The sequence below is a fragment of the Podarcis pityusensis genome, assembly GCF_964106645.2.
Source record: "Podarcis pityusensis genome assembly, chromosome: 15".
NCBI classification, from domain to species: Eukaryota; Metazoa; Chordata; class Lepidosauria; order Squamata; family Lacertidae; genus Podarcis; species Podarcis pityusensis.
This window is the reverse complement of record NC_138040.1, coordinates 3,862,618-3,885,128: the sequence shown is the minus strand read 5'-3', so window position 1 is coordinate 3,885,128 and position 22,511 is coordinate 3,862,618. Positions and strand designations below refer to the sequence as shown.

At 48.9% G+C, this 22,511-nt stretch overlaps 1 protein-coding gene across 1 annotated transcript in view; it reads right to left on the bottom strand.

Annotated features, from left to right (window-relative positions):
* The window catches only part of DOC2B (double C2 domain beta), a 134,114-nt gene extending 115,505 nt beyond the window's left edge, over nucleotides 1-18,609 (bottom strand). Inside the window, exon 1 of the mRNA XM_080983136.1 lies at nucleotides 17,858-18,609. Within this exon, the coding sequence (XP_080839262.1) occupies nucleotides 17,858-18,227 (370 nt within the window). The 5' untranslated portion in view covers nucleotides 18,228-18,609. The remainder of the gene's footprint in view (nucleotides 1-17,857) is intronic.
* Between the last annotated feature and the right edge of the window lie 3,902 nt (nucleotides 18,610-22,511).

The following is a 22,511-nucleotide window of genomic DNA, read 5'->3' as shown; positions in this document are numbered from 1 at the left end:
TACCCATATTTCAAGTTCCGAAGGGATCCAATCAACTTCTTGCTTCTTACTGCTGTTTTAATGTCCACAAATCTAACCTTATGATGTTCACAGTACTATCCAGTCCTTTCTTATTATTTTTCCACATCTCTTATTGTTATTTTCATATATTTTTCCTTTCTCTTTGTGACCTCTGATATTCTCCGCAAGCTGGTTAGAACAGTTTGTAATCCTGCGTGGATATTATTTTTTTTTATCCAGTAGCCATATCTATCCAGTAGCCATATCTGATAGATAGATAGATGATAGATAGATGATAGATAGATGATAGATGATAGATAGATAGATAGATAGATAGATAGATAGATAGATAGATGATAGATAGATAGATGATAGATAGATAGTTGATAGAGTACTCTGTACAACATTCTTGCAGACTTACGAGCTTGCATAGAGACCTACTAAGCAAACAGCCTGGGAGTTGTGGGGTTAAGTGAGCTCTGATCTACTCCCCCCCCCCCCGCTTTCAATTTTAATGTTTTTTTCACTTTGTTAACAAGGCAGGCTCCCCTCTCTCCCCAAATCATCATCAGTCCATGTAAATTAGCAAGGGCACATTTTATGCAAATTTGGACCACAGGTCTGTGCAACACTCCCCCTCCCCCGGCTCTTGAGGACCCAGCGACGCCCCTGCAGGGGTGTCTAAAATCCCTGGGCTGCCTGCCTTAGCTGTACCAATGTCCTCAGAGAGAAAGTGTGTGTGAGAGAGAGATAGACAGGGAGAGACAAGAGAGCTGGCGCCAGGGTTTTTGAATGCGACGCACGGCCACAGTTTAATACTTCCTGGCTGGGGTGACTACTGCTCTGCTTTCCAGGGGGATAAGATTGAGAACCTTTGATCTCCACTGGCTGCCCTTGGCATAAACATTGTGGGAAGGGAGAGGGGAGGAAAGGAGAGACAGACATTTTTCACACACACACACACACACACACACATCAAAGAAAGAATAAAGTTTCCCAGCTAAATCTGGCTACTTTGCTCAGAAGGTGGCAGAGGTGTGGGGAATCTTTTCTTCAAGCCGAGGGCCACATTACCTCCTGCTCAGCCATCCGGGGGCCGCAAGCCCATGGTGGGCGGAGCCAGGGGCAAAAGTGGGCGGAGCAGCAGAGGTAAAGTTTACCTTAGTGCTGGAGGCAGTTTTAGCACACGCTCATCTCTTATCTCTTTGGCGATCACTCATAGCCGAGTAAGATTGTCTTCCATAAACACGGTTTTAACAATGAGTCCATAAGCGACTGTGGAGGCCAATTCTGGATCCACACATCCTTCCACAGTGGGGACATGGGTTTCCGGATGGGAGTTGATCACGGTGTGGATTTGCCAAGCGTGCCTTCCTATTAGCACATTTCTCCCTTGTGTCCTGAGTTTGAGTTTCTTCACAGCCCATGACACCTTTGGTAAAGGCTGTTCTCCACCTGGAGCGCTCACAGGCCAGTGTTTCCCAGTTGTCAGTGTTTATACTACATTTTTTTAGATTTGCCTTGAGACAGTCTTTAAACCTCTTTTGTTGACCACCAGCATTACACTTTCCATTTTTAAGTTCGGAATAGTTGCTTTGGAAGACGATTATGGGGCATCCGCACAACATGACCAGTCCAACAAAGTTGATCTTGAAGAATCATTGCTTCGACACTAGTGATCTTTGCTTCTTCCAGTATGCTGATATTAGTTCACCTGTCTTCCCAAGTGATGTGTAACATTTTTCAGAGACACCGTTGGTGGAATCTTCACTACACCACCAATTTGGGTTGGGGGGGGCTTTAAAAGAGGGCTGGAAAAATTCGTGGAGGGGGGAAAGTCTATCGATGGCTGCTGTCTAGGAGGGCTGTGATCTGTCTCCACAGTTTAAGGCTGCAATGCTTCTGAATATCAATTGTCGGACGCCGCAGGAGAAGGGAATGTGTTTTTGTGTTCAGGTTGTGGGTTTCTGTTCGGGGGCACCTGGTTGGCCACCGTGAGAACAGCATGCTGGACTGGATGGGTCACCAGCCTGACCCAGGAAGGTCTCTCCTTACATTTTTTGAGACAGATCGGGCTGTGTGGGGAGTGAGAGATCTTCTTTGTCTGCAAACTGGCAGCCAAGCAAGGCCCCTGCAGATTTTTCCAATAACAAGAGAAACTGACATTTCTCATCTGCGGCGGGGGTGACTGGACACCAAGTTATTAATGCCTCCAGAATGAGAAAAGTCTGGCGGGGTGCGGGAGAACCAACAATAACTCTCCATTTAGACTCCCGTTTGGTTGGGGCTCCAGGCGAGGAAGAAGGAAGGCAAGCATTTGAGAATCACTGGGGTGCAGGGACGCTGGGGTGGGGAGGGCGACCCCCTGCGCCCCCAAGGAGAGGCAGGCCTGCAATTCGTCTCCAGCCTGACAGGCACTCCTTGAACAATATCTCTTTGCAAATGTGGATTAAGACCATTAACGAGAGCAATTAAGTAATTAATGCAAACAATGGTAACAACATGTGCATTTGGACACAGAACCTCAATCCACTTTAGACACCGTGACAATGGTATTAATTATCTGTCTCACGCTGGATGTAGCAGACTGGAAAAAAGATCCCGTTGGCCTAATGCCCTCTCTAAATCCGCTTTTATTTTTATTTTCCTGTTTGCTCTTTCTCTTTTTCTCTTTCACACAAAGCACACCATTTCTGGAGGCCACAGTCTGCTATCAAGCAAGATTTGGCGGGGGGTGGTGACTAGCAGTGGAGTGGCAAATTCAGAAATGCTGGGTCCCTTCAAAGATTATGCAGTAATATTATAATTATGGGACGCGGATGGTGCTGTGGTCTAAACCACAGAGCCTAGGGCTTGCTGATCAGAAGGTCGGCGGTTCAAATCCCCAGCTCCTCCAACCTAGCAGTCCCAGCTCCTGCCAACCTAGCAGTTCGAAAGCGTGCCAGCACAAGTAGATAAATAGGTACCGCTCTGGTAGGAAGGTAAACGGCGTTTCCGTGCGCTGCTCTGGTTTGCCAGAAGCGGCTTAGTCATGCTGGCCACATGACCCGGAAGCTGTACGCCGACTCTCTCGGCCAATAAAGCGAGATGAGCGCCACAACCCCAGAGTCGTCCACGACTGGACCTAATGGTCAGGGTTCCCTTTACCTTCTATTATAATTAGGGCTGCAGTGCAACTATCAATGCAGATATTCATGTGTTTATCTAGGTTTCCATAGCGGGAGGTACTGCTTCCGGGAGCGGATTACCTGGGGGAGACACTAAGAGGCAAGGGGGAGGCAGGGGGGCACTACATCAGTTTCATCCAGTGGTGCTGAGTTCCACGTGTCATTGGGGGGGGGGCTTCTCCCATAAGACCCTCTGCTGCTGTAGAGAGGTCCCACAGGGAGGCCTTGCAGGACCAGCCCCTCAAGACTGGAGGTGGGGGCTCAGCCCCACCCCCACATACTTGGGGGGGGGGCTGAGCTGTCCTCAGATGCTGGAGGTGCACCTCTTTCCCCTGGCCTTCAGCACCTAAGATATTTATTTTCAAGGTACACCCTATTCCTGCTTTTGTAATTTGTATTAACTGTTTTTAATACTGGATTTTAAAAAGACCGACATTGGCTCCCAGTATGTTTCCGAGCATAATTCAAAGTGTTGGTGCTGACCTTGAAAGCCCTAAATGGCCTCGGTCCAGTATACCTGAAGGAGCGTCTCCACCCCCATCGTTCTGCCCGGACACGGAGGTCCAGCGCCGAGGGCCTTCTGGCGGTTCCCTCCCTGCGAGAAGCCAAGTTACAGGGAACCAGACAGAGGGCCTTCTTGGTAGTGGCACCCGGCCTGTGGAATGCCCTCCCACCAGATGTCAAAGAGAACAAAACTACCAGGCTTTTAGAAGATATCTGAAGGCAGCCCTGTTTAGGGAAGCTTTTAATGTTTGATGCATTATGGTATTTTAATATTTTGTTGGAAACCACCCAGAGTGGCTGGGGAAGCCCAGCCAGATGGGTGGGGTATAAATAATAAATTATTATTATTATTATTATTATTATTATTATTATTATTAGCAACACTCTGCATGTGCTCAGAGGCTTTCTGCATTCCAACGACAGCAGAAAGGGCACACCGCCCAGTTTATTTGGAACAGAAAGCTGGCAAGTTTTCAAAAGTCTAACGTATCAGCCCAGCCACCACCAAGATAATCTGTTTTTGTTTGTGCCAAGAGGATCTGACAGGAACAGCTAGAGGAGGCTGATAGGGGCCTGCCTGGATTAGCTCTTTCTCTTCTCTCTCTCCCGCAGAAAAGACAGGATCAGTAACCTTCAGACTGGCGGATGGATGGAGCTTTTGTTTAATGCCTTGTCTCGGACGACTCCCCATTGCAACACCTACTTTGGATTCCGTTTCTGCCAGGGAGCTCATTTGAAAATTCCCTGGATAAGAAATAAACAAGAGCAACGCAGACCGCGAACCTCCTTGCTCTTCGATCCTCCTGGAAAATGAAACCCTGCGCCTCACCACAATGGCTTCCCCACCCTCCCAGAACTTTCCGGAGAGGGCTTTCAGCAAAGTGGAGCGGCTTCTGGTGGTAAGAGCCAAGCAGAAAATAAAATGTTTTCTCCTGACGTGCAGCTGCTACATCCAAGTGCAGGGAAATGCTTTTTTTTTTTTTTAAATGACCCTGCAGGCTTTGTTGGGCATAGCTCGGGGCCCATGCCGGAACAGGGGGCCCCACGAACAAGGACCTCCACCTCTTCCTCCTTCTCACCATTGCAACCTGATTGCTTATCTGCCTCTCCACCTGGTCAGGAAAAGTGGTAGATACCCCAGCCTGCTTGCCCATTGGCTGCCTGCTTGGCAAGCCAGCCAATGGGAGCGAGGAGGAGGAGGGAGCACGACAGCTGGCGACTGTGGCAGTGAGGCAGAGTGGGACTCACCAAGAGTGTCTTTTAGGCCCTCCAGAAACCTCAAACCAGGCCACCATGGAAGCAACCCATGTATCTTTTTCACATTGACCCATGAGAAGGAGATATGGACAGACAGGTGTACAGTGGTACCTCAGGTTACGGGTGCTTCAGGTTACAGACGCTTCAGGTTACAGACTCCGCTAACCCAGAAATAGTACCTTGGGTTAAGAACTTTGCTTCAGGAGGAGAACAGAAATTGCACAGTGGCAGCGGGAGGTCCCATTAGCTAAAGTGGTCTTGCTACAAAGAGGGTCATACAGTGGTCCCTCGGGTTACAGACACTTCAGGTTACAGACGCTTCAGGTTACAGACTCCGCTAACCCAGAAATATTACCTCGGGTTAAGAACTTTGTTTCAGGATGAGAACAGAAATCGTACGGTGGCGTGGTGGCAGCGGGAGGTCCCATTAGCTAAAGTGGTACCTCAGGTGAAGAAGAAGAAGAAGAGGAGGAGGAGGAGGAGGAGGAGGAGGAGGAGTTTGGACTTGATATCCCGCCTTTCACTCCCCCTTAAGGAGTCTCAAAGCGGCTAACATTCTCCTTTCCCTTCCTCCCCCACAACAAACAGTCTGTGAGGTGAGTGGGGCTGAGAGACTTCAGAGAAGTGTGACTAGCCCAAGGTCACCCAGCAGCTGCATGTGGAGGAGTGGGGAAGCGAACCTGGTTCACCAGACTACGAGTCCACCACTCTTAACCACTATACCATGCTGGCAAGAACAGTTTCAGGTTAACAACGGACCTCCAGAATGAATTACCGTATTTTTCGTCCCATAGGACGCTCCATCCCATAGGATGCACCTAGTTTTTTGGGAGGGAAATAAAGGAATTTTCCCCCCTTTATTTCCCCCCAAAAACCAGGTCGGGGAACAGCGGGATGGCGGCGCTGCGCCTCCCTGCTGTCCCCCGAGCTTGTGGGGCTGGCCGATGTCTGCCTGGCGCGAGGGGCGCTCTGCTTCAGGGCGCCCCGCGCGCCGGGCGGCAGGCAGCTATCTGCAGCGTGGGGAGCCCTGCGGGAACTTCCGCGGGCTCCCCAGGCTTGCTGATAGCTTCCTGAAGCCTGGAGAGGGAGAGGGGTCAGTGCGCACCGACCCTTCTCGCTCTCCAAGCTTCAGCGAAAGCCTGTATTCGCCCCATAGGACGCACACAGATTTCCCCTTCATTTTTGGAGGGGAAAAAGTGCGTCCTATAGGGTGAAAAATACGGTAAGTTCTTTACCCGAGGGACCACTGTACTTCCAAGACATTTTGCAGGCTGAGGAAAAGTAGGCCATTCCCTAGACAGGACGGATGAGAGGTTGCCTGCTCTTGATGGGGTTACACTTCCTCCAAAGGAATGGGTATGAAATTTGGGGGGTCCTCCTGGATCCTTTGCTGTCGCTCAAGGCTCAGGTGGCTTCAGTGGCCCAGAGCGCCTTCCATCAGCGTCGGCTGGTGCCCCAGCTGTGCCCCTGTTTGGATGGGGACAGTCTAACTACTGTTGTCTATGCTCAGGTAACCTCTAGGCTAGATAACTGCAACCAGTGCTTTTTTTCTGGGGGGACGCAGGGGTACGCATACCCCTAAACATTTTGTGAATCTAAGTTTGACCTCATTAAGGGGCAGTATTTCAATATGGCTAGGAAAATGAGAGTATCCCTAAACATCGTTTTTAGGGGGAAAAGCACTGACTGCAACACATTATACGTAGGGCTGCCTCTGAAGGCAGTTCGGAAACTTCCATCTGGTACAGAATTTGGTGACCCGGTTGCTCACTGGAGCAAGATGGTTTGAGTATATCTTGGCCCAACTACACTGGCTGCCAGTTAGTTTCCAGGCCCAATTCAAAATGCTAGTTTCGACCTATAAGGCCTTAAACAGCTCAGGACCACACGCCCTCTCAAGCGAAGTCTGCTTGATCTTGTATCATTTCCTTTTTGACACTTCTAGCAAGTTTTTCCTTTCTGAATTTCCTTTTGATACCGTTGCTTCCTTTAACAGTTCCCCTCTTAAAAAAACAAAACTTCAGATTCATTGATTCCCCCCACACACACCCTTTTCAAGATTATGAGCATGCATTTTTTATTCCTATTTTGAGCTGCCTTCAATATTTTACAGAAAACCGCAAGAGATCATAAAGAAACTGTTCAAAGCCTATTTTATTTTATTTTTTAAAAATGAGGCATTCCTGCTTATCGGTCTGGCTTGCGACAGGTGAAGATTTAATCAGAAGGATTTCCAAAAATACTTAATGTTCCACAGAGCACTTATCAATGCAGCGCAGTCCGTAGACGCAATTATATTCTGCGGAGTTAAACAGTCCCCCGGTGTCATAAGCAATTAGACTTTCCACATTTTCAATTTAAAGATGGCCTTCACAAACTCTTCTCTTCTCCTGCCCCTTTTTTATTTTTTATTTTAAATTATATTCGATTCCCGGAACGGAGAATGAAAGGGAAAAATAAAGAGATTGTATATGAAGAGAGATGAAAAGAATTGGCGACCACTCGGGATTTGGGGGTGGGGGAATGGGGGGGGGCTGGAGAACCAGGACTGCATAACAAAACGGATCAATCAAGAAGTGGGAAGCCAAGAAGGATGAGCGAAAGGGAGAGACGCACTTGCAACACAGAGATAAGAAGAGGTTGCTAGATCAGATCCTTCTAGTCCAGCATCTTATTCTCACAACCGGATGCCTGTGCGAATCCTGCCGCATTCTCCCCTCCCATGATTCCCAGCAACTGATATTCAGCTGGATTGCTCCATTGGTTAGAGCATGCTGCTGTTAACGCCAAGGTTGCAGGTTCGATCCCCAGAAGAGACAGCTGCAATTCAGGGGGTTGGACTGGATGATCCCTTCCAGTGCCATGATTCTTTGATTCAATAAGCATTGCTGATTCTGACTGTGAAGGCAGAGGACAGCCATCGTGGAGCCAGTGGCAGCCTTGATCTCAGCCACCCTCGCTGTGTTGAGAGCGGGTACCAGGAAGCTCAGGCAGGGGCCGGGAAGGTGTCAAATGTGGCCCTCCGAGGCTCTCTATCTGGCCCTTGGACCTCTTCTTGGCCAGGCCCACTGATTCCCACCACCCTGGCTTGTTTTTCCTCTTGCTGTGCCCCTGACTTCCGACAGTGGGTCAGGGTAGAGGACATGTGTTGAAACAGTGCATATATAACAAATATTTTTAAATGTTTGTTGCTCCACCCATTTTTGTCTCTGGCTCCACCCACCACTGGCATGCGGCCCTCGGGAAGTTGCTCAGAGGGGAATGTGGCCCTCAGGATGTTAAAGTTTCCCCTACAGTGCGGACGCCAAAGAAGCCATCCTGCTTTCAGAACGGGGGGGACCATGAGACATTGGCACAATGTGGAAGGAAATGCTTCACCCCAAACCAGGCATCGGCAAACTCGGGCCTCCAGATGTTTTCGGACTACAACTCCCATCGTCCCTCGCTAACAGGAGCAGTGGTCAGGGATGATGGGAGTTGTAGTCCCAAAACATCTGGAGGGCCGAGTCTGCCTATGCCTGCCCTAAACTCTGCCCTTTCTCCTGGGACTTGAGTAGCACTCTGCGAGGTGGAGGACTCCAACTCCCATAATTCCCCTGGCCATGGGTAATGCTGGCTACAGGGGTGAGGAGCTGCTTTTGAACTCCAACTCCCATCAGCAGCAAACCCCCCTCCCCCATGTGGCCAACGAGGAGAGCTGATGGGAGATGGAGTCCTCCAACATCTGGAAGAACCCCAGATGTTCCTCATTCTTACTTTCGGAGAAGATGGATGCACCTCATTTGCGAATAGGCTTTATTTTTGTGCTTCTCGGATAGGCCCAAACCGCAGGGATAAACAGGCGCATATAAATAGCACCGGGGGCCATTTGCCAACGAAATGCTTCTCATTGAAGGATCGAAATTCTTCTCTAAAAACTTCCTTTCCTTTCTCTCTTTCCCCCTCCCTCCTCCGTCCACAATTCTTTGCTTCCTTCATTAAGTTGTTGGATTAGCAATCTGTAGACTCTGGATCTTTTGAGATCATCAACAGCTGCTAATGAATATTTTACACACACACACACACATTAGGAAGATCTTGGCTGCTTCATTATCAGGAGGGGGGGCTGAGAAATCTTTCCTCCTCCACCTCCAGCCTTTCCCCCCCTTTTTTGCTGAATCATCCCAAGGAGATATTACTCAGATAACTTGTCCATTGGCGGTTGCCCTCCAGTCAGCAACATCCCTGCTCAGAGAGAGAAGGCAGATAATTACCTGCCATCTTGCCAAAAATACTTGCCGTCAGGCCTGGGTGGGCTCCTGCCTGGCTTGAGAAGAGGGGAGAGAACCGTCTTCTCACCAGCGCCAGATCTCCACGCCGGTTCTGGTGTGGAGCTGCACCTGTTGAATTCCTGACTACCGCAATCGTCTTAAAAACACAGGAGCCCTGCTGGGGGAGAGCGAGGTGGCAATCTGGCCATAACTCGTACGTGCCACTCTGAACTGCCAGTCCTCATCCCATGCCAGGAAGAAAACAAAAAAACCCACAACCAAAGCCATCACAAACAAAGAGCTTCACCTCAGGCCCTTTCTGTACAGCCTGCACAGAATTTTACAGCTGGAAGGGCCCCCCAGAGGATATCAAGTCCAACTGCGCTTCCCAATGCAGGGTCTGCAATGACAGCATCCTTGTCAGGTGACTGTCCAGCCTCTGTGTAAAAAGATCCAGTGAAGGAAGGAGCCCACCCTCCATCTGCCCCACAGTGGACCACATCAGGATGCATCTCTGAATTTTCATCCAAAATCTGCTCCCCTGAAATTCCTGGCCCCTTGTTCTTAGAGACGCCAGTTCTCTTGGGCTTCTTTGTGAGACCAGGACTGCTCCATTTGCACATGCAATACTTTGTTCATTAGCAAGAACGGGAAAAGAGGAGGGCGAAGAAAGCAGAACCACCAAAGCAACCGCCGACATGAGAAACTGGCGTGATTTTTGCAAAAGCGCGATCAGTGGGAAACCGGCAATGAAAACAGTGTGATGGCCGATTTGTGCAAATATGGTATAGAAAGGCACATGTGTGTGTAAAGAGAGAGAGAGAGATGTGTGCATATAGGGAGAAACATTTAGGTTGTTTTGGAATATGTTTGCAAATTCAGATAAAGGATGGTGGTGACAAATTTATATTTATTCCTTATGACTACTTTCTTTATATTTTTGTAACCATGTAAATGTTTTCCTGTTGCAAGCCAACTTGAGCATGCTTTCAACTACAGAAGGGTACCATACAAATAAACAACGATGACGACGTGCATATAAACACACTCACACACATGTGTGCATAAGATTGTAATGTCTGTAAGTATGTAGATATAGAAATGTGTGTGTGTGTGTGCATATCTGCACACACATATGTGTTTGTTTCTGTTGTGTTAGTTCAATGTAACATCATACCACTCCTTTTTCTATTAAATCACAGTGGTTTATGATAAAGCAGCTGGAAAACCTATTCTTTGAAAAGCTGCGCAGCTGCATTTAGAAGGTTGTGGGGAAGGGGGTGTCGGGAGGGGCGAAGACCAGTTTCCCTCAATTCTCGGGAGCCCCAGATTAGAGCTTCTGTCTCCAAGACGTGCTAAACAACAGCTGTCTCCCCAGGATCCATCTGGGACCACTACCTTCCAGGAAGATGAGGGCCGGGAAGTCCATTCTCCTTCAATTCCAGGCAGTGTTGGGTTTTTTTAAGGCAAATTACTGCTCAGCGCGCCTCTCCTAGCAGAAAAGTCGCCCCATCTCAGCAGGCACCACCTGGCACGCTACCAAACATTTAATCCACACCAGGGCTCCTTGCCTGCTCACTCTCGCCTGCTCACAGCCTCCCAGATGTGCATTTTGCCTTTTGATAGGGTGGGGCTCTTATTTTCCCACAAACACACGACAATGAAATTAAGCCACATTGAGCCCCTTCTTCCGGGGGGGGGAATGGTTCCTTCCCCCAACATCCAAACCCCCTCTGTATAAAGGTTCAAAGGGGATGGTAAGATACAGTGGTACCTCGGGTTAAGTACTTAATTTGTTTCAGAGGTCTGTTCTTAACCTGAAACTGTTCTTAACCTGAAGCACCACTTTAGCTAATGGGGCCTCCCGCTGCCGCCGCACCGCCAGAGCATGATTTCTGTTCTCATCCTAACGCAAAGTTCTTAACCTGAAGCACTATTTCTGGCTTAGTGGAGTGTGTAACCTGAAGCGTATGTAACCTGAAGTGTATGTAACCCGAGGTACCACTGTACTAGCATTTTCGCAAATGTGTTACCTTTCATGTTTTAGCCTCTCGGGGCAAAATGGAAAGAGCTAGCACTGTGCCGAAATGACTGACAATTTGTCACAAACATTTCTGGCACCGCCAAATGCCTTTTTGACACCCTCGCACTGCCAAGGCCTTCCTTGCAGAGACGCCTGCTTGTTCGTTGCCCTCAGCGACATTGCCACGTGGCCAAATCCAGCTGGCAAGGACAGGATCCTGCACTCCAACTGGCCACAAAACTCGGTGGTGGTTTGTGTCTACTATGGGATCCCTGATGGGCTGTGGAGTTGCTGGGATGCGATCCCATTCACTGTAGGTTCCCTCATAGGCTAGGATCACCCATGCGAAATATTTCAGGAAGGATGAAGCCACAGCAGCAGCCAGGGAGAACTGGTTCTGAGCAATGCTGGGGAAAGCTAGATATTCCACAGCACCTAAGTGTTTTCACAAATGGTGCTGGGAACTCCTTTCTACCTGAAAACCGAAACCCAAGGATTTTCACAGCAGCTGCAGAGAGCTGTTACCCTGGCAGAATGATCGCTGGCAGCTGCCTGAAGCTTTTCCTGTTAGAAGAACCATTTCTGCTTTTCTCCCTTTTATTTAATATAAACCACTTAACTTCTATCTGCACAAACAAGATCAAATAATCACCTTACAGTAATGTCTCGTCTAGTCACCTCCATATATTTTTCCTGTCTTTTAAGGTCCATAGGAGATTCATTCTCTCTGATCTCCTAAGAGAGGCAGGGAAATATTTTGAGCTCTATGAGGTGCATCTCCTTCTGGGCAAACTTCTGAGGTGGGTGGGGCCAGAGGCAAAAGTGGGCGGGGCCACTCATGTAAATTTTACCATTGCAGCATAGGCTACTTGCTGCACACCCTTCTCTCTATCTTGCATCCAGGGAAGCAAGAGCTATTATCCGAGCTCCAGGGCACGCTTCCAGCCAGGAAAACACATTCAAGGAGGGTGTGGCCTCTGGGAGGGGGCGTGGCCTGGGAAGAGGCCCAAGGGCCAGAGAGAGGAGCGGAGGGCCACAACTGGACCTCAGACAAGAGATTCCACACACCCTAAGAAGCCATTCTCATGCTCATCCTCAGTAGTAAATATAAAGTGTATCTCAAAATGAGTCAAAACTGGAAGGGGAGGGAGCCATTTCTCAAATCCTTAAGCCCACCTGAGTTATATTAGGAAATCACAATCTCAGAGAGATTCTCATCCAGCTCTAGCAAATTACTTCTGCAAAGTGGGGCTGCCCCACTCAGGTGGACCCATTTATCCTCTGGCACATGACTTCTGTCAGTGCGGACTGTCACCCAAGAGTAGAAACTTGCCTAATTCTGGATCAAGTCGGATCCTCACTGCTTCTCAGAGGCCAGAAGCAAGTCCTTTTAAAAAATGGATAATGCAAGATCAATTCTCATATGCGAAATAGGTCTCTAGGCAATGCAATGCTTTTTTGGTTAAGCAGCTGAATGTGTTGACACTGAGAAGCATCGTGGGTTGAAGCAGTTCCGAAGTCCCACCAGTGGGGTCGGGATGCGGTGTGGCCCATTCCACAGAAAAATGGTCGCCAGGTATTTTCACTGTTTGGCTTCCTACGTATTTGGAATGTGTGTGGAGCTGCACCAGCGCAGGAGCACCACCTGACGTTGGATTGAGGGGCACAGGGCTGCAGAGAGCTGCTCCCACCCCCTTGTTAAAAAGCAAATATTCTGCAACTGCTGTAGCTGGCATGCATGTGGAGCACCTACATGTTTGGAGTGTGTGTGTGGAGCCTCATGAGTGCAGGATCTCCAAGTGCCTGTCAAAATGCTTGAAGCTCTGGAGCGAGTTGCACAGGCTGTCTATAGATGCTCCTGCCCCCTTCTTATAAAGCAACTATAGTGTTTGGAGCGCTTGTGGAGCACCAGCTATAACTTCTTACATGGTTTGGAATGCTCATGGAGCTGCAGGAGTGCAGGAGCTCCACATGCCAGGAAAAAAATGCATGGCTCTCTGGATTGAGGAGCACAGGCTGCAGAGAGATGCTTTTTCCTTCCCTCCAAACCATGGGTAGGCAAACTAAGGCCCGGGGGCCGGATCCGGCCCAATCACCTTCTAAATCCAGCCCGCGGATGGTCCAGGAATCAGCATGTTTTTACATGAGTAGAATGTGTCCTTTTATTTAAAATGCATCTCTGGGTTATTTGTGGGGCATAGGAATTTGTTTCTTTATTTTTTCAAAATACCGTATTTTTCACTCTATAAGATGCACTTTTTCCCTTCTAAAAAGTAAGGGAAAATGTGTGTGCGTCTTATGGAGCAAATACAGGCTGCGCAGCTAAGCCAGAAGCCAGAACAGGGAGAGGGAGCGCTGTGCAGTGCTCCGTCTCGCTGTTCTAGCTTCGGGGTTAGCGGCGCAAAGCCTCCGCAGGGCAGCAGGGTGCCTTCATCCCACTGCCCTCCAGAGGCTTCGCAGGCTGTCCCAGAAGCCTCCGCAGGGCACAGGGATGAAGGCTCCCCATGCCCTGCGGAGGCTTTGTGCAAAGCTATCCCAGAAGCCAGAACAGCAAGAGGCTATCGCAGAAGCCAGATCCCTCTTGCTGTTCTGGCTTCTGGGATTCAGAATTTTTTTCTCCTTATTTCCTCCCCCCCAAACTAGGTGCGTCCTATCATCTGGTGCGTCCTATAGAGCAAAAAATGCGGTATAGTCTGGCCCCCCACAAGGTCTGAGGGACAGTGCCCTGCTGAAAATGTTTGCTGACCCCTGCTTCAAACGCTTTCAGAATATTACCAAGCCATGGCAGATGCCGGAGAACCGTCCGTTTTAGCCATCCTCTTCCAATGCTTCCAAGTATCCCAGAAAAAAACACCCAATTGGGACAAACCAACTTCCGGCTTCTGACAGCAAGTGCCAATGTGCAGATCATGTGCAGGACTCCAAAGGTGTGAAACTGCACCTCGCCTCTCTAGCAGGATAAGAGCAGCTCTGATTAACTTGGTGGATTTGAAGGGGGGGAGGACAGCTTGCCGTATCTCCCTCCTAAGCTCTCTCCAAACCTTCCCACCTCCATTAGAGTCCTAGGAGCACAAGATTTCATTTTGCAAAATAAAAATTAAGTTCCTAGCCCTCTTTAGAAAAATGGTTGAATATACAGGGGCAGGAATCTCCCTCTAGCAGCTGCTACCACGAAATCTTCCTATTGGAAGCGCTGTGGATCAAACCTGCTGTTCCAAAGCATGTTCTCTGCTGCTGAGCTACAGCTGAAGCAGTTACAGTACCTAACCTGTTTCCTCCCCAGCCCAGCCCAGCCCTGCAAGGTAGACTACCAAGATGGGGAAAAGCAAGGCTTAGCAATGTACTCAAGTGACTGCGGATGAGCAAAAATCTGACTCAGCTCTCCCATCAACTGACCCCTCACTGTATTTTTCTCTCTAGGTGGGAAGGACGGGCAGGGGATATGAGAGACCTGATGCATCTGAAGAGCAGAGGACAACCTATCAGCTCACCTTCCTTCCCTCTCCTTCAGGACAGGTGGGGAACCTGTGGAGCTCGAGATGCTGTCGGCGTCCATCTCCCATCAGCTCCCAATAGCCCAGGATGATGGGAGCTGGAGTCCAGAAACATCTGGAGGGCCATTGGTTGTCCACCCCTCCTTCCACAAGCGCACATGGAACAAGCATTCAACAAGTGAAGCTTTCTTCCATCATGGGCTCACTCTGAGCATCACAGTTTGGATTTCTCCTTGTCAAAGCAGAGAAGCAGGGCTAGCTTAAAAAATAATAATATGAGGGTGAATGGGGAGGGGAACCTTTTTTCTTCTTCTTTAAATGTAAAGTTTATTAACATATAAAACATATACATTTACGCAGTACACATACATAACACACTACCTTATTTTCATAACGTAAAACATACCTACATTACTCTATATAATACTCACCTATACTGTACATATCAACATACCTACACACCTACCCCACACGGACACCCACCAAGTGACTTGACTTCCAGCCGTTCTTGTTACGCTACTTTATTTTTCCAACTGGCTTAACAGCATTTCATTATTTCTTTAATCTCTTCTTTTATCTTGACTTTACTCTCCTTTCATTTTCTGGATTCACTCAATATCTGTCAGAAATTCTACTTTCCCCACATAAATTCTGATGTATTCCTTAAAGATAGCCCACTCCTTATTCACTTTTTGTGCCATATCTCCTCTTATCCTCCCTGTTAGTTCAGCAATATGGAAGTATTCCATCATTTTAGATGACCAGTCTGTTTTAGTTGGGACGCTGCTGCTTTTCCAATTTTTGGCAATCAATAACCTTGCCACCATAGTTGCATACATAAATATTGGTCTTATTTCCTCTGACATGCTACTTAGGAGAAAGGATTCCGGTTTGGGGAGGGGAACCTTAACGCAGACAGAGTATTTTAAACCCCCTTGTGATTACCACAACAGCAGAGGCGATGTTTGCCTCTTCCACACCCTTCAAAAAGGTCCATTCTCCCTAAACCCTGACAATTCCCCCCACCCTTTTAAAAACTCCCAAGTCTGGATGCCACACTGCAACTCTCCCTCTTCCCCCAAGCTCTTTCCTCCAGTCAAGAGCAGCTGAAAAATACCCCCCCCCCACACACACAAATATAGCTGTGATTCCTGCATCACAAGGGGGTTGGACTAGATGACCCTTTCGTCCCCTTCCAAATCTCCTGTTCTGTGATTACCTGCCTAGCCAGTGCCTTGCATCTGTGTCTGCCAATGACAAGACGGCTTCTTTATTGAAACAGGTGGCAGGGGACAGGGTTAATACCCAGTCATCTTGGGATGAAATGAAAAAAAAATGTTGTTTTCCTTTAAAAAAAAAATTAAAAAAATACAACGCTCTGGTTATGCAAAATATTTCCTGCACCATTTGTACTACACCAGAGAGATCTCTCTTTCTCCCCATTTCACTGCTGGGAAGATGACAGCTTGGGAATTTTATTCAGGCGAGAGAGAGGCGGCGGCGAAAGACAAGATTCTTCCCTGGCTCAGATTTCTCCATCAGTGGACTAGCTGGTCTAGGACGCCTTGCATAGAAGGACCCCACTCTACGCCCCTTTACCCTTGCTCTCAAACCAGCTCAAACCTGCCGAGGACCCGAGTCGTGCCCCCCTTCCTTCCCAACACGGCCACACCAGAGAAGGCGATGCAACTGGTGTCTTTGAAACATCCTAGCGCTCAAAAAAGAGGAGGGGGGTGCGCGCAGGGCGAGGAGGGGGCTCCCCTCGCTTGTTTATATTTTGTCGAGCAAGGAGGAGCGAGGCGAACAAGCTCTTTGGCTGCATAGCGGAGGATTGCGGCTGTAGCAACGCTGGAGCCCACCGAGGGTGGGCTGTCGGGGTGACATTGGCGAGGTGGGGAGGGGGGCCAAAGTCGGCAGCTTGAGGGCGGGGGTGGAGGAGGAGAGATGGAATTTCGACACTGGGAAGAGGGGGATTAAGAAAGCAGGGAAGGAAGAGTGGGGGGAGGCTGCAGGAATGGAGAGAGAGAGAGGTTTGGGTTGCAGAGGAAAAAGACACCTCCCCCCCCCCGAAATAAGGGAATTGTGCGTGCTTTGTTATGAGAGAGAGAGAAAGCGCCAAAGGGAGCGGGTGAAAGGAGTCATGGTGTTGTTTTAAAACGGAAGGAGGGAAGATGGATAAAGGAAATGTGCAAAAGGGAAAACGTATGGCATCGCCGGTGTGCCAGGCTCCGCGTAGTGCAATGTTTGTTCTGCCAGACTGGAAGAGTTTGACGAAAGCTCACGCGCCCTTGCAACAAGGGGTTGTTTTCTCTCTTCCGCATTCGGTGGGTGGCGGGAGGGGGGGGGGACACGGACGAAGACAAAGCGATCCCTGCGATTGCCATCTCCACCGCTATCCGTGCCAAACAGCAACTGGTGGGTGCAAGCCACCGCGGGGGGGGGGGTGTCTCTTTCACAGCTCCCCTCTGGTTTCTTCCGTGGGGCTGGCACAGGTGCGCAAGTGTGCGGGTGTGATGCTCGTCTGCGCAACCGGCATTTGTTTCAAGCAAGCTGGAGCGGGGGGGGGGGAGGGAGGCCACCCAACGGATTGTCCCTGTCACAGGTGACAGGCCGGCTGAGCTTTCAAGGTTTCCACTGACCTCCCAAGGCCAGCTTGCTAGAAACTCGGTCAAATCTAGATTTAGAACTGGGCGGGGGGGGGGAGCGTATTAGAAGGAAAACTCACAGTCGGGGATGGGGCAGAAATCTGACCCGGTGTGCATGTCAAGTTAAATCACACTTTCTGAAATTTGCACTGATCTGAAATTTGCAGTGGAGTTCACCAGCCAGACAATGTTTACCAAAAAATAAAAATGCATTCTTTTAACAAAAAGCAGGCATAAAGAGGAAGATCTCAGCGGGAAGAGCAAGCAGTTTTATATCTGGAGGGTGCGGGGGGGAGATCGCCTGCAAAAAATGAGTTTATTTGCACCAGACGCTGGTGAGGATTTAAAAAAAACAACCAGCAAATTTTGCAGAACTCTGGATATTGGGGAGGGGAATAGAAAAACCGAAAGTGACTGAGAGCTCTCGAGGCAAAACACTACCACCCCCCAAACCCCAGAACGAGGCTCTTGCACCACCCCCCCAGCCCCACTCAAGGAGGAGACCTGCGGAACTCACTGCAGTCGTCCGACTCGTAGCCCTCGGGGTCCACCGCCTCCGCCGCCTCCTCCTCCGGCTCCGCTCGCCGCTTGGCCGGCTGCTCGGCCGGCGCCTCGGTCCCGTAGGCGCCGAAGAGCTGGTCCACATCTTCGTCGTCCTCCCGGGGCGCCGTGGTCTCCGAGGGGCTGACCGCCTGCTGCCCGGCCGCGGAGGGCGCCGTCGAGGAGCGCAGGCTGTTGCTGCGGCTGACGGTGGCCGGGAGCCCTCGGGGGAAGCGGGGGAAGTAATCCGAGATCTGCTTGATGGGTCGGATAGGTCCGGGGCAGACGTCAATGGCCATGTGCTCTTGGATGCTGATGGTGGTCCGCTCGCCTTTCCGGAGTGTCATGCATACGGCTCTCGGAGAATCGCCCGGAGTACGTCGAGGGGGACCGAGGAGAAGCGCAGCAAGGGGGGCTCGGGGGTGGAGGTGCGCTTTCCCCGCCGCCGGAGCCTTACGGGGTCCGCTGTGCCCTCGGGATCCCCGGGGATCTGATCATGCTGCTGGTTCCCTCGCGCGCGCTCTCGTTCTCTCTCCCCGTCTAGATTCACAGACACCGTCAGTCGGAGCAGAGAAGGCGCGGTGGGAAACCTGAGACGGATCAGATCGGCGAGGAGGAGCGAGGCGGGGTGATGTCACCACCTCGCAGCAACAAAAGCCGAGCCGGGGGGAGGAATTCAGAGGCTGGGGGGGGGGCAGGTGGCCGGGCGAGGGGGCAGCGCCTCTCCCCTCTGGCCGCAGAGCCCTCTGGCTGCTGGGAAAGGGGTCTCGGAAGGAGTCCTCTGCCTCGTCCGCCTCCTGCTCCTTTCCAATCGCTAACAGGAGGGGGAGGAGCCCAGGCAGGGAAGGGTTCGTGAGTTTTTGCTTTTTTATTATTATTAAAAGAAACCCAACAATTTTGCCACTTGCCTGGTTTTCAAAAACACGCGCAAAGCAGCAGCAGCGTCCAGCCTGACTTTCAGCCTCTTGCGCCTATGGCTCGCGGTCTGCAGTGTTCCATCCTGAGCCGCAAAGCGGGGAAACTCGGGTGGGTTTGGTTGTCTGGACTCAGCCGCGTGTCTCTAAGGATGCGGCGAGCAGGGAAAGGGGTCTGTCCATACACACCCCAGCATCTGGGACTCCAAAGAGGTAGCCTGCGCTGAGACTGGAGGCTCTGTTTTCCCTGCGGCAGCTAAACGCAGCTGCCCTTTGAGAATGCGTCCACCACCCAGCATTTATTAATCGAAAGCAATTTCGAAAAGCTGCTGTGTTTCAGCTGAGAGATGGACGGGGTGGGGGGGGTTGGGATGGGGGACGGAGGTTCGTAGAGCAGCTTGCGGGTCAAAGAGAAACCTCAAGATAGTCTCTGCCCTCAGCTTTGTAATCTAAAGGACACAGCAGAAAAGGAAAAGCGAGTGGAAAGGGAGGAGGAGAAAAACAGTCTGAGGCACCTGTTTCCTGGACCAGCTGGGACAGAAAGAGTTCAAGGAGGGGGGACAAAAAACGGAATCTCAGGAGAGCCCTGCTTCCCTTTCGCCTCTCCAGGCTGCAGCTGCATATAGGCAACCCCTCTCAGAGCTTGTGTCGAGGAGTTCCACAGGATCGTCACACATTGCGCAGGAGGGGAGCATTTCCAAGTGTACACCCTGAACTTACTTCCAATTCTCAAATCCCTCAACAGTTTTCCTTTCCAGGTAGATGATTTCACCACCTAGATCATCTTCCACATCCTTTTTCCTAAACCCAGCAACCAGAATATAGATGTGACTCAGAAACATGACTTTCTGACACAGGGCTGAGTCAACGGGCCATTTAAAAAGCATTGGAGCATGATTAAAACGAGTGTACTTTTGAGTGGCAAAATCTGCCTTCCCTGGGGGGCTCCAATTAACCACATTGTGTTTGTGGCCCAGCCGCTCAGCACACAGTCCTTTTGCAGAGTGACGGCTGCACTCTGCGCATGGTCAAGAATCAGGTTGACACAAGGCTTCCCTGGACCTCATCGCTCTTTTGTCGTAATAATAAATCCTTTCACCTGTGTCGTGCTTAAGTCCTGGGGAGGTTGCTAAGAGCTGGACAGAGTGCTCAGAGAGCTCACAGAGGATTCCCAGTTTATATTGGATGAGAAAAGATAATCTCACCCTATACATGCCCAACCCATAGGGACAGATGCAGCTGCCTATTTAGGTTTCTCTGCCTTTCTCATTGTTATGTTTACATCTCCATATTTCCACAGCACTTTGTGATCTGTTTATTTTAAAGTTCTTAGGAGAAGCCATCATCCTTTTAGTGCAAATTTCTCCCAAAATTCACGTTTGTAGACAACACTACCTAACACACATGCAACTTAGCAGGGCAGCTTTCCCCTAACATAACTAATTTGGGTGTGCTATTTTGGCTAATATGCACACACTTCACTATGTTCCTTTTTCTGCGTACGTTACTTGGCTGCAGAACCAACTGGCAAAATTCAGAGAAGGGCCAAATTTCAAAGGATGGCTACATTCCAGTTTGTGCATCATTTAGGAAAGTGTGGATCAGGTAGGCTGTCCTTTAAATGCAAATTGGGTTGATTTTCTTTAGCTGTGATTCCTCTCATTGCAGGGGTTGGACTAGATGATCTTTGGTATCCCTTCCAACTCAACAATTCTGCCCCAGCCCAACCAAATAACCACTGACACTCTGCAGAAGGCGGCCTCCTGCAGATACCATTTTATCTGGAGGTCTGCTCCATACAATCTAGGAAAAGGGCCTTTCAAACTCCTCCTGTTTCATCTCAAAACAGGCCCCACCTCTCTTGTCTTTTCAGTGTCAACAAACCTGTCAAATGGAGAATTTCCTTATTCCAGTCTGCATCCCCCTTGAATTGTTTCATACACGAAATTCTAAAACTGTTCTTGTAGACGCAATGGTTTTATACACTTCTTTTGCTGACGTCACTGTCATCTTAATCTTTTTGAGGAACCAATTCGTAAACAGAATCAATCTCCTTTAGCGTCTTTCCCCTGGCTGGAACTGTGTCCTTGAACTCTGACAACGCTTCTCGCTTCCCTAGATGCAGGACAGAAAGTTCGCACGTAGAAGCTAGCCTAGGGAACAAAGTCCTGTTGGGTCAGACCAGTGACCCACCCAGTTCAGACTCCTGCTCTCACAGTGGCCAGACAGTGGGAAATCCTCAAAGCAGGATCCGAGCACAAGAGCAACTCCTGCGGTGTCCAGCAACTGGTATTCAGAATCATTGTGGGAATGTTCAGGGATGCAGGAGAGGATATATTGTTTAATTATAGCCTTTCCAACTTGTGTAAACAAGTTCACAATTTAGCAGAGTAACACTCCCCCTTTTATTTTTATTTTTTTAAATGATATTTATAAAATTACAGAAAAGAACACAGCAGAAAAAGAAAAAAGAGAAAACAAAGAAAAAACAAACCACATCAAACAATGTAGATTCAAAAAAAATAAAAATACACCACAAACAGATAAAAACAAATCCATCATTCTCGAATCCTCAACTTTCATTACCTTCTTTCTTTGACCTCCTCCTCCTCCCTTTTTTTGTATCCTAGTTATTAATTATCGCAGCAAATCCTTTCCATATTTCATAATATTCTGTCATTTCATTACCTTAATCTATTTTCATCTTATCTTATAGAAAACCTTAAAACTTAAAACTTAACTCTTATTTTTACCAACTTCTCATAACCATAATATTCTTACCTAATTCTTTAGACATTTTTGCTAGAGCCAAGTAATTTCGTTCCAACATTTTTCTAACATTCATCAATTTTATAAAACAATCCTAGTAATAAAAAGAAAGAAATAAAAACAATCCAATCTTCATCCGGCGTCCCTTCCTCCTGGTCCCGGGTTTTGTCAGTCCTCTTTATCCCATTGATCTAGCACATTAACCTGGTAACCTTATATCTGAGGCCCTTAAGTCTCTTCCATGTCCTTTCCGCAGCTCTTCTTCATATTCTCCTTTCACTCGTGAGAACTCCAGCTTGGTAATGTTTTTGACCCTTTTCAACAAATCAGCCCCTTTTCCAAAGTCCAGACTAAACTCCATGTGGTATTTAAAAACATGTTTCAGAATCCCTCCAAGATTAAGAGCCCCCACAGCCCCAAACATCTCACGGCCCATTGCCAGACTTGGAAAGTCCAAACATCCCTGCATAGGGGGGTCTATCCAACCCCCCATTTCCAAACCAGTCCAAACTTTATCTTTCCAAATCTGGCTTTTTCCAAGTTCATTTGTCAAATCCAAAAGCTCATGTTCCTGCAGGGCCACAGCTCCCTCCATCTCTGGTGCCCAAGATTCAGCAACAGCCTCTTCTCTCATCTGTTCTGTCAGGGCACACTCCTGATTTAATTCCTGGGTGGGCTCCATATAGTTTCCCACTGCCTGTTCAAAAATTCTGACCGCATTAGTCATCAAATCCGTATTCTCATTTAACTGTTCCAGTAGGGCATTTGTTTTATAGAGAGCACACAACAGAGCTTCTGAATACAAGGTCACAAGTCTATTTCCCACGATTGTAATCTGTAACAGCTGCAAGCTCCCTGGAATTAGTTACAGTTTCACAGTCTCCCTCTAGGGGGAAAACTTCTATTTGTTCTTTCTTTTAAGGACGAATCTAGCAACAAAGTTTCCTT